General features: G+C 44.1%; 1 protein-coding gene and 1 non-coding gene across 4 annotated transcripts in view; one reads left to right on the forward strand and one right to left on the reverse strand.

The window, feature by feature from the left end:
• The window catches only part of Dock8 (dedicator of cytokinesis 8), a 201,826-nt gene that overhangs the window by 155,258 nt on the left and 33,530 nt on the right, over positions 1 to 13,038 (forward strand). For all 3 annotated transcript variants that reach the window (XM_028894144.2, XM_037205379.1, XM_037205382.1), the window contains 5 exons: positions 3,472 to 3,641; positions 6,242 to 6,387; positions 8,168 to 8,350; positions 8,684 to 8,813; positions 9,593 to 9,680. In XM_028894144.2, the coding sequence (XP_028749977.1) occupies positions 3,472 to 3,641; positions 6,242 to 6,387; positions 8,168 to 8,350; positions 8,684 to 8,813; positions 9,593 to 9,680 (717 nt within the window). The remainder of the gene's footprint in view (positions 1 to 3,471; positions 3,642 to 6,241; positions 6,388 to 8,167; positions 8,351 to 8,683; positions 8,814 to 9,592; positions 9,681 to 13,038) is intronic.
• On the reverse strand, positions 11,679 to 11,808 carry LOC114711018. The gene has a single exon (XR_003737114.1). It is a non-coding gene; the product is annotated as a small nucleolar RNA SNORA24 (small nucleolar RNA).

Genomic DNA, 13,038 nt, shown 5'->3' on the forward strand with positions numbered 1-13,038 from the left:
TTCTTTTTTTTTTTTCCCCCCCAAGACAGAGTTTCTCTGTGTAGCTTTGAAGCCTGTCCTGGAACTCACTCTGTAGACCATGCTGGCCTCGAACTCACAGAGATCTGCCTGGCTCTGCCTCCCAAGTGCTGAGATTAAAGGTGTGCACCACCGCTGCCTGGTTCCTTTCTTTTTAACTTGTGTTTATTTCTTTATTTTGATGGGAGCACGAGTAGGCCACTACACACATGTGGAGGTCAGCAAACAATTTGCAGGCGTCAGTTCTTCCACCATGTGGATCTTAGGGATCAAAGTCAAGGCCTCAGGTTTGACAGAAGCCACCTCTACTAGCTGAGCCATCTCGGTGGCCCTCGAAGTCACTTATTTGGGCTCTAAATACAGTTGACTTTTTATTTTTAATTTTAATGTACTATTTTTGAATAAGTAAATATTTGTGTGTGATTATTGTACTGGTTAGACTTCTTTCTTTCTAGTGTGTGTGTGTGTGTGTGTGTGTGAAATTAACACAAGCCAGAGTCACCCAAGAAGAGGGACTGTCAATTGAGAAATTACTTCCAGCAGATTGTCCGGTAGGCAAGTCCGAGGGGCTTTTTCTTAGTAATGACTGATGTGGGAGGACCCAGCCCAAGGTGACAGTGCCTCCCTGGGCGGGTGGTGGTCCTGAAGGGAGCTGAGCACTTGGAAACAAGCCAGTAAGCCACATGTGCCAGGGACTCAGCTCAGTTCCTGCCGCCAGGTTCCTGCACCGGCTTCACTCAGTGACAATTGTAACCAGGAAGCCACATGAACCCTTCCCTCCCGCGTTAGTTTCCATCGATGTTTTAGCACAGAGCGGCAGAAACCTGACTAGGACAGTGGTTTTCACAACATGTCAAAAGGATGTTTGGCGAGCAGGGAAATGACTGAGGCCAGCAGGCACCGGAAATAATAAAAACTAGTTAAAGATGAAAAAAAGAACAGGAAAGTCAATTAGGGAAAAAATCAGCAAACCCGCCGGGTGATAGTGGCATACACCTTTAATCCCAGCACTCGGGAGAAAGAGCCAGGTAGATCTCTGTGAGTTCGAGGCCAGCCTGGGCTACAGAGTGAGATCCAGGACAGGCACCAAAACTATCCAGAGAAACCCTGTCTCGAAAAACCAAAATAAATAAATAAGTTAGCAAACCCAAAGCTTGTTATTGAAAACAACAAATGGCAAATCTTTAGCTAGGCTGACCAAGAAAACAGAAAGAAGATGAAATGACCAAAAAAAAATTTGAAAGAAACAGGGACTAGAGAGATGGCTCAGGAGTTAAGAGCACTTGCTCTTACTGCAGAGGACCCTAGTTCGGTTCCCAGAACCCACATGACAGCTGAGGCATCTGACCTCCTTGGACTCCTACATCCACATGGTGCACATAAGCCTTATACAAGTAAACACACATAACAAAGACATCTTCAAAACAGTGATGATAGAAAGGGCATTGCTGTGGTCCTCCTGGAAATAAAAAGACTTTTAAAGATGCTATGAAAACTTACACGCCAATAACTAGAGACTCAGGTTAAATGCACAAGTTCCTAAAAGGACAAAACTGAGTACAAGAAGAAATAGAAAAGCTGACAGACGCCAACGTGTAAAGAGAGTGAATTTGTAACTAAGTAAATAACAACATTGTTTAAAGCTCCCCACAAAAAAAGTCTAGAACCAGGAGGTTTCAATGAATTCTACAAATATTTAAGGAAGAATTAACTCTGGTCCTTTCCAGAATCTTCTAATGAATAAAAGAGGTGAGAAAACTTGTCAGCTTGTTCTCGGAAGCTGTCATTACCCCAAACCCAAACCAGACTGCACAACTTCAGACTTCAGAGCAAGGCCTGATGAAGGCAGGTGAAAAGTCACCAGCGCTACCACACACAGAATGCAGTAGCATATGAGATTGTACTCCATGGCAAATTAGTGCTGATCTCAGGAAAGTGGAAGGAATTCAGCACCTGACACTCAGGTGAGCAGATGCTCCACCATACAGATGACCTGTGGATTTGATGCACTGCCTCTCAAAATTCCAGATGACTAACCCAATGTAGCCAAAACAGTTTTTAAAAAAAAAAAAAAAAGCATACAAGTTTTTTAAAAAAGAATACAATTGGAAAATTCACATTCCTGGTTTTTAATTTTACCACAAAGTGAAATTACTTGACTTTATGGTTCTAAAACACAAATAGCCACATTAGTCAGTAACATCAAATTAAGAATCCAGAAGTAAATCTTATCAGTTGAGTCTTGACTGGTGCACTCAAAACAATTCAGTGAGGGAGAAATAGTTCAACAAATGCTCCTGGATAACTTGATATTCACATGCCAAAAAATGAAGTGAACCATCATTGGTACTATAGGCAAAAATTAACCAAACCTAAGGCCTAAGTTTAAGACCTAGAACTGTGAAATGCATAGATAAGGTAAAATCAAAGTGGTCATCTTCATAAACTTGAACTAGTCAATGACATTTCAGCTCTGAAAATAAAAGCCTGAGCAACAAAAGAAAAAAAACAGAATAGGATTTCACTGATACTGAAACTTGTGTGATTCTTAGGACCATCAAGAAAAGTAAGAGTCCAGGCATGGTGGTGAACACCTTTAATCTCAGCACTGAGAGGCAGAGGCAGGAGGAGCTTGGTGAGGCCAGCCTAGTCCACACAGAGAGTTCCAAGTTAGCCAGGGCTGTATGATGGAACTATCCCAAAACAAAAATTAAATAGGAAAATTAAAAGATAATCCACAGATCCACAGAAAGAGCAAAAATATTTACATGTCACAGATCTAATGAATTTGTATCTGAAATATAAATTTGTTATGTGTGTTTACTTGTATAAAGCTTGTGTACCATGTGGATACATATATTTAATTTTAGACCTCAGGAATAAAAGGAAAATTAATTCTTGGCACACACCTTTAGTCACAGTGCTCAGGAGGCAGAGGCAGGCAGATCTCTGAGTTTAAGACCAACCTGGTCTACAGAGTGAGTTCCAGGACAGTCAGAGCTACTTAGAGAAATTCTGTCTTGAAAAACCAAAAAGGGGAGGAAGAAATCACTAAAGGTGTCTTAGTCCTATAAAGGTAAAAATAGAGTTATGATTCCAGTGGTCATACTGAGGGACATACCCAAGAGACACATGCTTACGCCCACACAAAAGCCAGGAGTATTCAGCATTCATGATAGTCCCAAAGTATTAACAACTCAAATGTTCATCGGTGGATGAGTGGATAAATGAGATTATTTTCTGTCCACAGTGAAATGTTACTCAGCATCCAAAAGGAATGAAGTACTCATATGACATGATGAGTTTGAAAACAGGAAGCTAAAAGTAGACCAGGATTGTAATGCAGACAGTCTCCCATCGACTCTACTTTGCTTGCTTTTCACATTGTCACTGAATTGTTCAGAATCACAGTCTCCCTCACCATAGCCTGGTTTCTCAATGTTATGTCAACAGAATCAGCAGGGTACAGAGAAAAGCTGTAAGTGCCATCCACAGCCTCCTGAGTTCTCATGACCTGGATCCACGGTGTCTCAAACCGGAAGTGAAGGTCAAAATCGCCGCCCTTTACCTGCCCTTGGTTGGCATCATTCTGGACGCCTTGCCGCAGCTCTATGATTTTACAGGTAAGGACCTTCAGTTTTCTGTCTTAGATCAGTAGACCCCTGCCAGTATCCCTCACACAGAATACAAGGTCTCTCATCAGCTCTAGTGTGGATGGCTTGTGTGGGTGACTCTTCACAGCAGTGGCCACTAAAGCTTTTCTTGACCCAGACAGGTTTTTAAAACACATAATTGTATGTATTTTATTTTTTGTGGTGAGAAAATATTTGCACATTCATTCATGGATCTGCCAGTTTATGGTGGATGCCATCATCTGTGCGGCAAAAGGATGAAATAGAACAGAACTCGCCACTCTCTTGCGATTGCTGCTCTGTTGCCTCCAAATAAACATGCCCATTTTCTTTCATGGTGCTTACAAAGGAGTATTGAAACCAAACAACTTTTTGTTCTATGCCAACCCACTGACACACAAATCATGGTGTCTTTCAGTATTTTTCATAATTTTCAGGAAATTATGCTACAGCAAAAAAAAAAAAAAAAAAAAAAAGTTTGCTTTTGGCAACAAGAGGTCAATGCTGAGGACAGTATCTCTTGCTTAAAACTACAAGAAGAAAGCATAATATAATTTTTTTATTTTTTCTACTTCCTGGGTTTATGTTCCTGCTACGGTGTGGGCTAGAGAATGTAGGTGGAAGTGCACTATTCTGATCATTTCAGGGTAGCCCTTGCTCTGTGGGTTTGTAGAGGTTCCCATGCTGGGTTTTTGCTGATGAATGATTTAGAGTCCAGAGAATGCCTGCCTGAGCCCAGCAGTCCTTACAAGGCACCACCATTGATCTTAGAGAACCATCTGAGTTTCCCACTTCCTCCAAGTGCAGTGGCACCTCTGACCAAGTCATTTGTAAAATCATTACAATAACAATTAGTTTATAAAATAAGGAGACTGGGGTTGCGCAAATACCTTAGTCAGTAAAGAGTTTGCCATCCCAAACACAAGGATCTGTGTTTGATTCCCAGAACTCACAGAAACATTTCTGACATGGTGGTATACACTTGTAATCCCATCCCTGGGAAGGTGAGACAGGAAGATCCCTAGAGCTCTTTAGTCAGCCAACCAGGAAGAAAAAAAAAAGTGGGCAGTGCCTGAGGAACAAAACAAGGTCATCTTGCCTCTAAATGAACTCGCATAGCTGCACATGGGCACGCACACACATTCTCGCATTCACGTACACACAAATACACAAGATGAGAACAGTCACCTAGAACTTTTAATTAGTGCAAATTGTAAAGTGAAAGGTAAGCATTCCTATGGAAGTAGTTATTTCTCTTCTTTATTAAAAGAAAAAATCCCTCGTGCAAATCGCCAGGGAGAAAACTCAGCAGTTAAGAGCACTTGCTGCTCTTGCAGAGGATCTGGCTTGGGTTCCCAGCGCCTCACAACTGCCTGTAACTCCAGTTCCAGAGGATCTGATGCCCTTCTTCTGACCTCCCCAAACCTGTGAAGTACACATACATACATGCAGGCACTAACATATACACATAAAATAAAAACAAACTTTTTTAAAGCTACATCTCATGGGATGGAAACCTGAGTCAGTGTTTAAGAGAACTGGCTGCTCTTCTAAAGGACCCAGGGTCAATTCCCAGCACCCACATGGTAGCCTACAACTGTCTGTGACTCCAGTTCTAGGGCATCTGATGCCCTGTTGTAGCCTCTGAGGTCATTAGTCATGAAAGTGATACACAGACATACATATATGTAACAAAATTACAAAAATAAAATAAGGCCAGGCAGCAGTGGTGTACGACTTTAATCCCAGCACTCAGGAGGCAGAGCCAGGTAGATCTCTGTGAGTTCAAGGCCAGCCTGATCTACAGAGCGAGACCCAGGACAGGCACCAAAACTACACAGAGAAACCCTGTCTGAGAAAAATAAAATAAAATTAAAGTCTAAATTCAGACTTAAGTCTCATCTGTTCAGTAAGTGACCTTTGACAAGTGTGGCTTTTCTGTAAATGTAGATATGTCTGCTGTGTGGCATTATAATAATATAATGTATACTATAATAATATGTAATAAATTAGCATTTGCTTTGACTTTTGAAACAATCTCAGTGCATGATTTATTATAATAGCATTATTATTCTACAAGGTACTTATTCTGAAGTTACAGGTTCCATTTTATTGGATCATTATTTAAAATCAACAGTATTATTTTAAATACAGAACAGAACACACAGAAGTATTACAAAACTTTGAAAGCTTTTATTTTTTTAAGATTTATTTATTATATATGCAATGTTCTGCCTGTGTGTGTCCCTGCATGCCAGAAGAGGGCATCAGATCCCATTATAGATGGTTGCTGGGAATTGAACTCAGGACCTCTAGAAGAGCAGTCAGTGCTCTTAACCGCTGAGCCATCTCTCCAGCCCCGAAAGCTTTTATTTTTAACATCTGAAAAATTAGTTTGTAGCCTAAGCTTGTGCTCAGCAGTTCATTTGTTTTAAGCCTGTCTGCTTTTTCTCTGAGTACATAATGGTGAACGCCAGGTTTTGAGTTACTTGCTGACTTTAGTAACTAAGATGCTTCTGTCACCTGTTGGGTTGAAGACAGGGAACTGTGGTCGTCAGTTTGACATCACCCCTAGTGATGCTTAATTGCAGTTGCAGATGCTCGAGGTGGGAAGAGCCGCGCCAGCGGCTCATATGAGGAACAAGATGTGGCCAATGGAATCAACCAGAATGTGGCCCTGGCCATAGCAGGGAATCATCTAAATTTGAAGATGAGCGGATCAATGCTGTCTTCCTTGGTATGTTGGTACCCATTTTTTGTTGGTGTGTCCTCCTCCTGACCTCTGGGGGAACCCAGCTTAGAGCAGAGATGGTCTCTGCCTCCCCACTGTGCTACAGGAATCCAAGAGGCTGACAACAGCGAGCACTCTGCTCAGACAGCCATGGTAAGAGCAAGAGATACACACGTCACATTTAGCCAGTCCCAGTGTGCCAAGTGCAGAGAACTATCGGAGAGGGGAACTTGGGGGATTCTGAAATCATTGCAGAGAAGATCAACCCAAAGCGTCCTTCCATTGAATTTAGGCTGGGCTTACTCTGTGTGTCATTAGTCTTAATGTTTGCCTCAAATAAATGACTGAAGGGACCAGAGCTGCCACAGCTTTCCTAGGTCCCCAGAGAGCCCAAGGAGATTTGTTTGGCTTGTCCTTTGACAGAAGGGCTCTTTGTGGGACGCTGCACCCGAGCTGGGACTCCTCTGTTGATGTGCTCCGTCTCTTGTTGAGACAGCACATCACCTTCTAGCTCAGTGTTGTTACTGCTTCTGTTCTTATTTGACTTGGTGTGCTGTATTTTATGATCCTAGGGATGTGCGCGCCTAGGGCAACCTAGGGTTTGAGAGAGCAAGGCAGTCAATATCATTTTACATTTCAACGTAAGATCAGAATCCGCAGGAAACTTGCTTGGTTTTCTTCTGAGCGAGGCAGGGTCTTGACAAAACTATTCTTTATTAGATGACTCTTTTTTTCCCTTCCTCCCAGCACTTAGAGCCTCAGCCCCTTTCACCCTTGCCCAGGAGGGTTGGGGAGTCAGGGAGACAGGACACATGAGACTTGGCATCACAAATCTTACAGTTCAGCAGTGTACCTTCTGACCACACTCTACATTGGAGTAATCCTCCTTGCCAAAGTTCCCTGCTCAGGGCAGTATGTGCCTTTTACATGAACTGCCTGTGAGGAGTATTGTAACTGGAAGTTCACCTGTTGGAACATACTGCCTGTGACGTTCTAGCTGAAGACTCTCGTTTCTTGTCAACATCCTCAGAATACCTTAAGTGAAAGGACGTTCGTCATCCGTCATTGCCATCCAAGGCTAGCATTTCCCTCACCCTACTCACTCCTCACTGTGATGTCACTGCCGCCCTCCACTGACTGTTATCCACACCACATGCAGCAAGGGTGCAGCTGCACACTCTTGTCTGTCTTGGTGTTGTGAGTTATAGCAAGCGTGCTTAGCAGCACTCTCCAGTGAACATGCTCCTAGGGAATTACAGCCTGAGGACCCACCCACCCTCGGGTGAATTTTGGTGTAGGACCCATTGCAGATGGCTTCACAAACATGCGGATTTGATCCACGTGCTGAGCAGTTCATTATCTTGATGTGAAGCAGAAATGTTGGACTATTCATTGTGTCTGGTTAAGCTAGTTCTCCTCCGTAAGTCCAACCCTCCACTGGCCATCTTGAAGAAGTTCTTGGAGATCTTAGCAACAGGAATGCTCCATGCATCGCTGATATTGGAGGACATGGTCAGGGTCTAGGGCAGACCACCAGACAGTGCTCAGTTCGGTGGTTCTTAGCCTAACCCAAATTGTGCCCAAGGTGGGTCTTTACTGAGAACCAAGCACTCTGCACCTTTCTTCCTTTGCCTTGGGAGGACGGGGCTACTGAAAGCAGATGGCCAGTCAGCGAGGAAGTGGGTACAGTGTTCTGAGAGGTTCCCATCTCTTACGGTTTGGGTTTGTTTTTTTTCTGTTGCTTTGGCCTCCTCCCCACCCTCCCCCACCATCTGCCTCCTTCCAGCCCTATAAGCAATACAACATGCTGAATGCAGACACCACCCGCCACCTCATGATTTGCTTCCTGTGGATCATGAAAAACGCTGACCAGGGCCTCATCCGGAGGTGGATTGCTGACCTGCCTTCCATGCAGCTCAACAGGATTTTAGACCTGCTGTTCATCTGTGTCTCCTGTTTTGAGTACAAGGTAAGTGTGGGATGTCTTCGTTTTCTATTTCAATCCCATCTTGTTCCTCTTCCCTTTGAGCAATGGCCGCATCATTCGCTCTTCATACGTCTATATTCCACCCCATAGCTTGGTCGCATTTGCAGATGGGACCATTCCGCGTGGAGAGAGTGCCTGCCTATTGCAGTGGGCCCATTCCCACTAATAAAGTTTCGTCCATAGGAGCCTCCAGAAAAGCGTCTGTGTAGTACATGTCAAAACTCCCCACCATGGCCCCGAAGTGTTCTCTTTTGACAAATCTCTCCACCAATAGAGACACTGCTAAACTGAATGTTCCTACCTCTGTCCTTCCAGGGGAAGCAGAGTTCTGACAAAGTCAGTAACCAGGTCCTGCAGAAGTCAAGGGATGTCAAGGCCAAGCTGGAAGAGGCCCTGCTCCGCGGGGAAGGAGCCCGCGGGGAGATGATGCGCCGTCGCACTCCAGGTGTGTGGGTAGGCCTCCCCACCTGCCGGACAGCTCTTCACTCTTTGTGGGGAGGAAGGTCCTTGGATGTCACTCCCTGAGACAGCAGGTTCTGGATCCTGTGCGTGGCTTGTAGAATGCTTGTTCTCTGCCTCTGAGGGTAAGAATCACCCTGAGAGTCCCCAGCTGCCATGTTTTAATTAAGGTTTAAGAGCAAGTAAAGGCCACATCCAGGAAAGTGATTGACAGAGGAGGGAAGCATTGTCTCCCTTGTGCTTAGGCCCCTGGAGCAGACTGACCAACCAACTGGAGGGTTCTGGGACCCACAGTCATATCCCTGAGTCATTGAGTATACAACTGGAATGGAGCAGTCTCCCCAAAACAGTGGCAGCATACCACCATCCTAGGGACCCCATGACCCAAACACCTGAGCTCATCACCTTAAGACAATCAAATGTCATGTGCTCCCAGGAGGGCACGGACTTTGGAGAGCACTCAGCACCTTCTCTGGATACCCTACTCTTCTTTCCAGCAAGTCAGTGTGTGTGTGGGGGGGGGTGTTGCTCAGGGGAGCCCCTGCTCAGGGGAAATGTGAAAGGCAAGACATCTTCCAGAGCTGCCTCCTGTCCACAGGCAGGTCACCACAGAGACAGCATGGCGGCTTTGTCTCCTCTGGCAGCAGAGACTGATTAACAGAAGAATGTGCTGAGGCTTCTCGGTTAAGCTGGGCCCTGGACTTGGGGTTATCTGAGAAGGTTTCACGCTAATCAAATTCCTGTCGTGTGTTTCTTAACTCCTAGGGAATGACCGATTTCCAGGCCTGAGTGAAAATCTGAGGTGGAGGAAAGAGCAGACCCAGTGGCGGCAAGCTAACGAGAAGCTGGATAAGTGAGTCGCTCGCTCGCTCGGCTGCTCCGGGCTACTTTCATTGAAAGTCTTAAACTCTTTTTCCCAGGCTCCTTGTGTTTCTGGGACAATTGTATCCTTCCAGGGGTAAGAAAAGGAAACATACTGTCTGTGTAAATACAGCTCCAGCTACCCAGGGTGCCCAAAGGTGTCAGAAGCTGTGACCTTGGCTCTTAAAAAATGTATTCATTGTTTAAAAAAACCCAGTTTCTGCACCCTTGGATAGCTGATGAAAGCAGCCGGTGAAGAGCAGAGAAACAGAGAAAAGTGCAACTCCACATCTGTATTTCCATAGTGAAAATGGGTGCAAAGATGGATAGTCAGGGGTATTTATAGTAGCCTTATTTTTAATTGTTCAAAAAAAATCAGAACTGCTTGAGCTGGAGAGATGGCTCAGTGTTTGGGAGCATTGACTGCTCTTCCAGAGGACCTGGTTTGATTCTCAGCACCTACATGTTAGTTCGCAACAGTCTATAACGCCAAGATCTGACACCCTCACACAGACATACATGCAGGTAAAACATCAATGCACATAAAATAAAAATAAATTTTAAAAGTCAGAACTGCTATGACGTTTAAGAATATGGAAACATAGAACAAAGTCCCAGGCTGCTAACATGTTGTGGAATCATTAAGTAACCAGGACAGATGCTTGGTTTTAGAGTTTACTCTCTAATCTCTAATTACATACAGGAGCTGTGTTTGTAAAAGGCCATGGAATAGGGTGGTGGTGGCACACGCCTTTAATCCCAGCACTTGGGAGACAGAGGTAGGTGGATCTCTGTGTGTTTGAGGCCAGCCTGGGCTACAGAGTAAGTCCACCACAGCCAGGGCTACACAGACAAAACCTGTCTTGAAGGAAAAAAAAACAAAAACAAAAAAGCTCTCAAAGAAATTTACCAAAACAATAATAAGTGATTTGGGAATTTTAAAAATATAAGTGATTTGTATTTTCTTTTTCACAATTTGTTATGTTTTCTACATTGGATTTGCATTTTCATATCTAGTATAATCAGAAAAAAATTACAAAAAAAATGAAAAACAACCCTGCTTGGATGCCAACATATGCCGTGTGTGTGTGTGTGTGTGTGTGTGTGTGTGTGTCTGTCTGTCTGTCTGTCTGTGTCTTAGTTTGCTTTCAGTCACTCTGCTAAAACACTATGGCCAAAAGCAGCTTGAGGGAGACAGTTTATTTCATCCTATGATTTACAGTTCATCACAGAAGGAGGTCAGGGTAGAAACCTGGAGACAGAGACTGGAGCAAAGGCCATGGAGAAATACTAACTTACTGACTTGCTCTCCATGACCTGCTAGCCTGCTTTCCTATAGAACTCTGGACCACCTGCCCAGGTGTGGCAAACCCTGCAGTGAGCTGGCCCTCCTACATCAATCCTTAATAAAGAAAATGCCTCTATGGACTTGCCTGTCGCCCAGTATGATAGAGGCAGTTCCTCAATTGAGAGTCCCTCTTTCCAGGCATGTCTAGGTTTGTGTCCAGTTGACAGAAACCAGCCAGCGCATGTATATTTATGAATTATATACCAAAGAGGAGAGAAAGAGAGGACTGTATATAACAGTTTAGACATATGAGAGCAAAAGCTAAATGTGTGTGCATAGATAACAATGTCTTCTCTGCCTCTTAGCCATAGGTGGCTTTAGGGCAGATTCACTGAGCAGAACCCTGAATGGTTGAGGACCCCACATATATGACAAAGCATAGATAATACAGCTTCATGGAGTGTGAAGTGTTCATCAAAGGGAGGGATGAGAAGACTTGGGTGTCGTTTTATAAATGAATGTTAATAACTTTACCATTACCATAACACATCCTAGTCAATTTATGGAACTGTGGGAGACACACTTATCTAAAACATCACATTTTTCCTACTTACTCTAAAACATTTTTCCTAGAAACATTTTAATAATAGTTTTGAAAAGCATGCCGAATAATCTGGTATCCCATAGCTTCTTAACAGTGAAGGATGGTACTTGTGCAAGTCAGTATGTGATACCCATTAAATGGTGATAGCTTTGCCAGTGAACAAGAATATGCTCTTCTGGGGCTTGGAAGGAGGCGACCACAAGCTGCCAGGTCTGAAGATGCACAGAGACATGCATTGTTTACTCTGCCGTTGCATAGGACCCCAGTTGTTGGTCTTATTAATAATGCCCGCTTGCTCAGAGCACTTGGGCTCGCTCTGATTTCCCTAGCTGGGTGTTTAAGATCTTTGGTTCTAAGCGTCAGTACCTTTTTGCACCCATTTTCAGGGAGGAAATAACGGATTTGAAGTTACACGGCTGAGCACTTGGCCTTGCTCTCTCTACTCCTCTATCTCTCTTTGCCTATCACTTTCATTTAGTGTGTGAGGTGACGGTGTACACCCACAACAGGTGGGTGTAGATGGCACAGCACTGCTTAGAGAGTTAGGTCATCTGCTCCACAAAACTCTAGCAGCAGTGCAGCTCAGCGGGCGTGTTTTGGCTGGGCTGCGTGAATTGCTGTAGGGAGCCTTTCCCACTTGCTGACATCGGCAATCTTGACTGACCACACAGGTCCCGCCAGTTCCCTGCAGGTTCCTTCTCAGCTCCCAGCTCCTGGTGGGCTGCTGGTTACCAGTGACTGATGACCCTGCAGTCTTTCCGCAGCAGTTGGGTGGCAATTATAAACGCTCCATGAGAGCTGTTTGGAACGTTATGATTTTTAGACGACAGCCACTGTCATTTTCTGTTAGCTTTATTTTAATCAGTTTGGCTCTTTCCTTTAGAGGTTAGTGTTTAACCTGGGCTGCACATTCAGATCACCCTCAGGAATTTCCAGAGTGCCGCCTGCTCCTTGGATAGAGCTTTACACTGCCCTGAACTCTCTATGTAGACAAGGCTGCGTTTGAACTCACAGGGTCTGCCTGCCTCTGCCTCCTGAGTGCTGGAATTAAAGGCGTGCGCCACCACACTAGCATCAGAGTGCCCCAAGTTACCCTCTGCCATTTCTAGGTTGGTCACACTTTACAGGTGATTGGACTGTGCAGACAAGTCTAAGCCACACTAATAGATCTCCCAGGAGTAGTGACAATATATCATGGTAATATAAATTACTTACTGCTACTGAACCATACAATTAAAAATGACTAAGGTGGTAAGTTTTATGCTATGTGCATTTTACCACAATTGTAAAAGCAGGTAGGATTGTCTGTACTATCTATACAGGAGCCTCTAACCACATGTAGCTATGAAGCTTGAAGTGTGACCATTTCACACTGAGATGTAGAACACACGAAAATACACACAAGATTGAACATTTCAACAATGATTTTTTATTTGTTACTTACTAACAGTACTTTTG

This window comes from Peromyscus leucopus, chromosome 1 (genome assembly GCF_004664715.2).
Source record: "Peromyscus leucopus breed LL Stock chromosome 1, UCI_PerLeu_2.1, whole genome shotgun sequence".
NCBI classification, from domain to species: Eukaryota; Metazoa; Chordata; class Mammalia; order Rodentia; family Cricetidae; genus Peromyscus; species Peromyscus leucopus.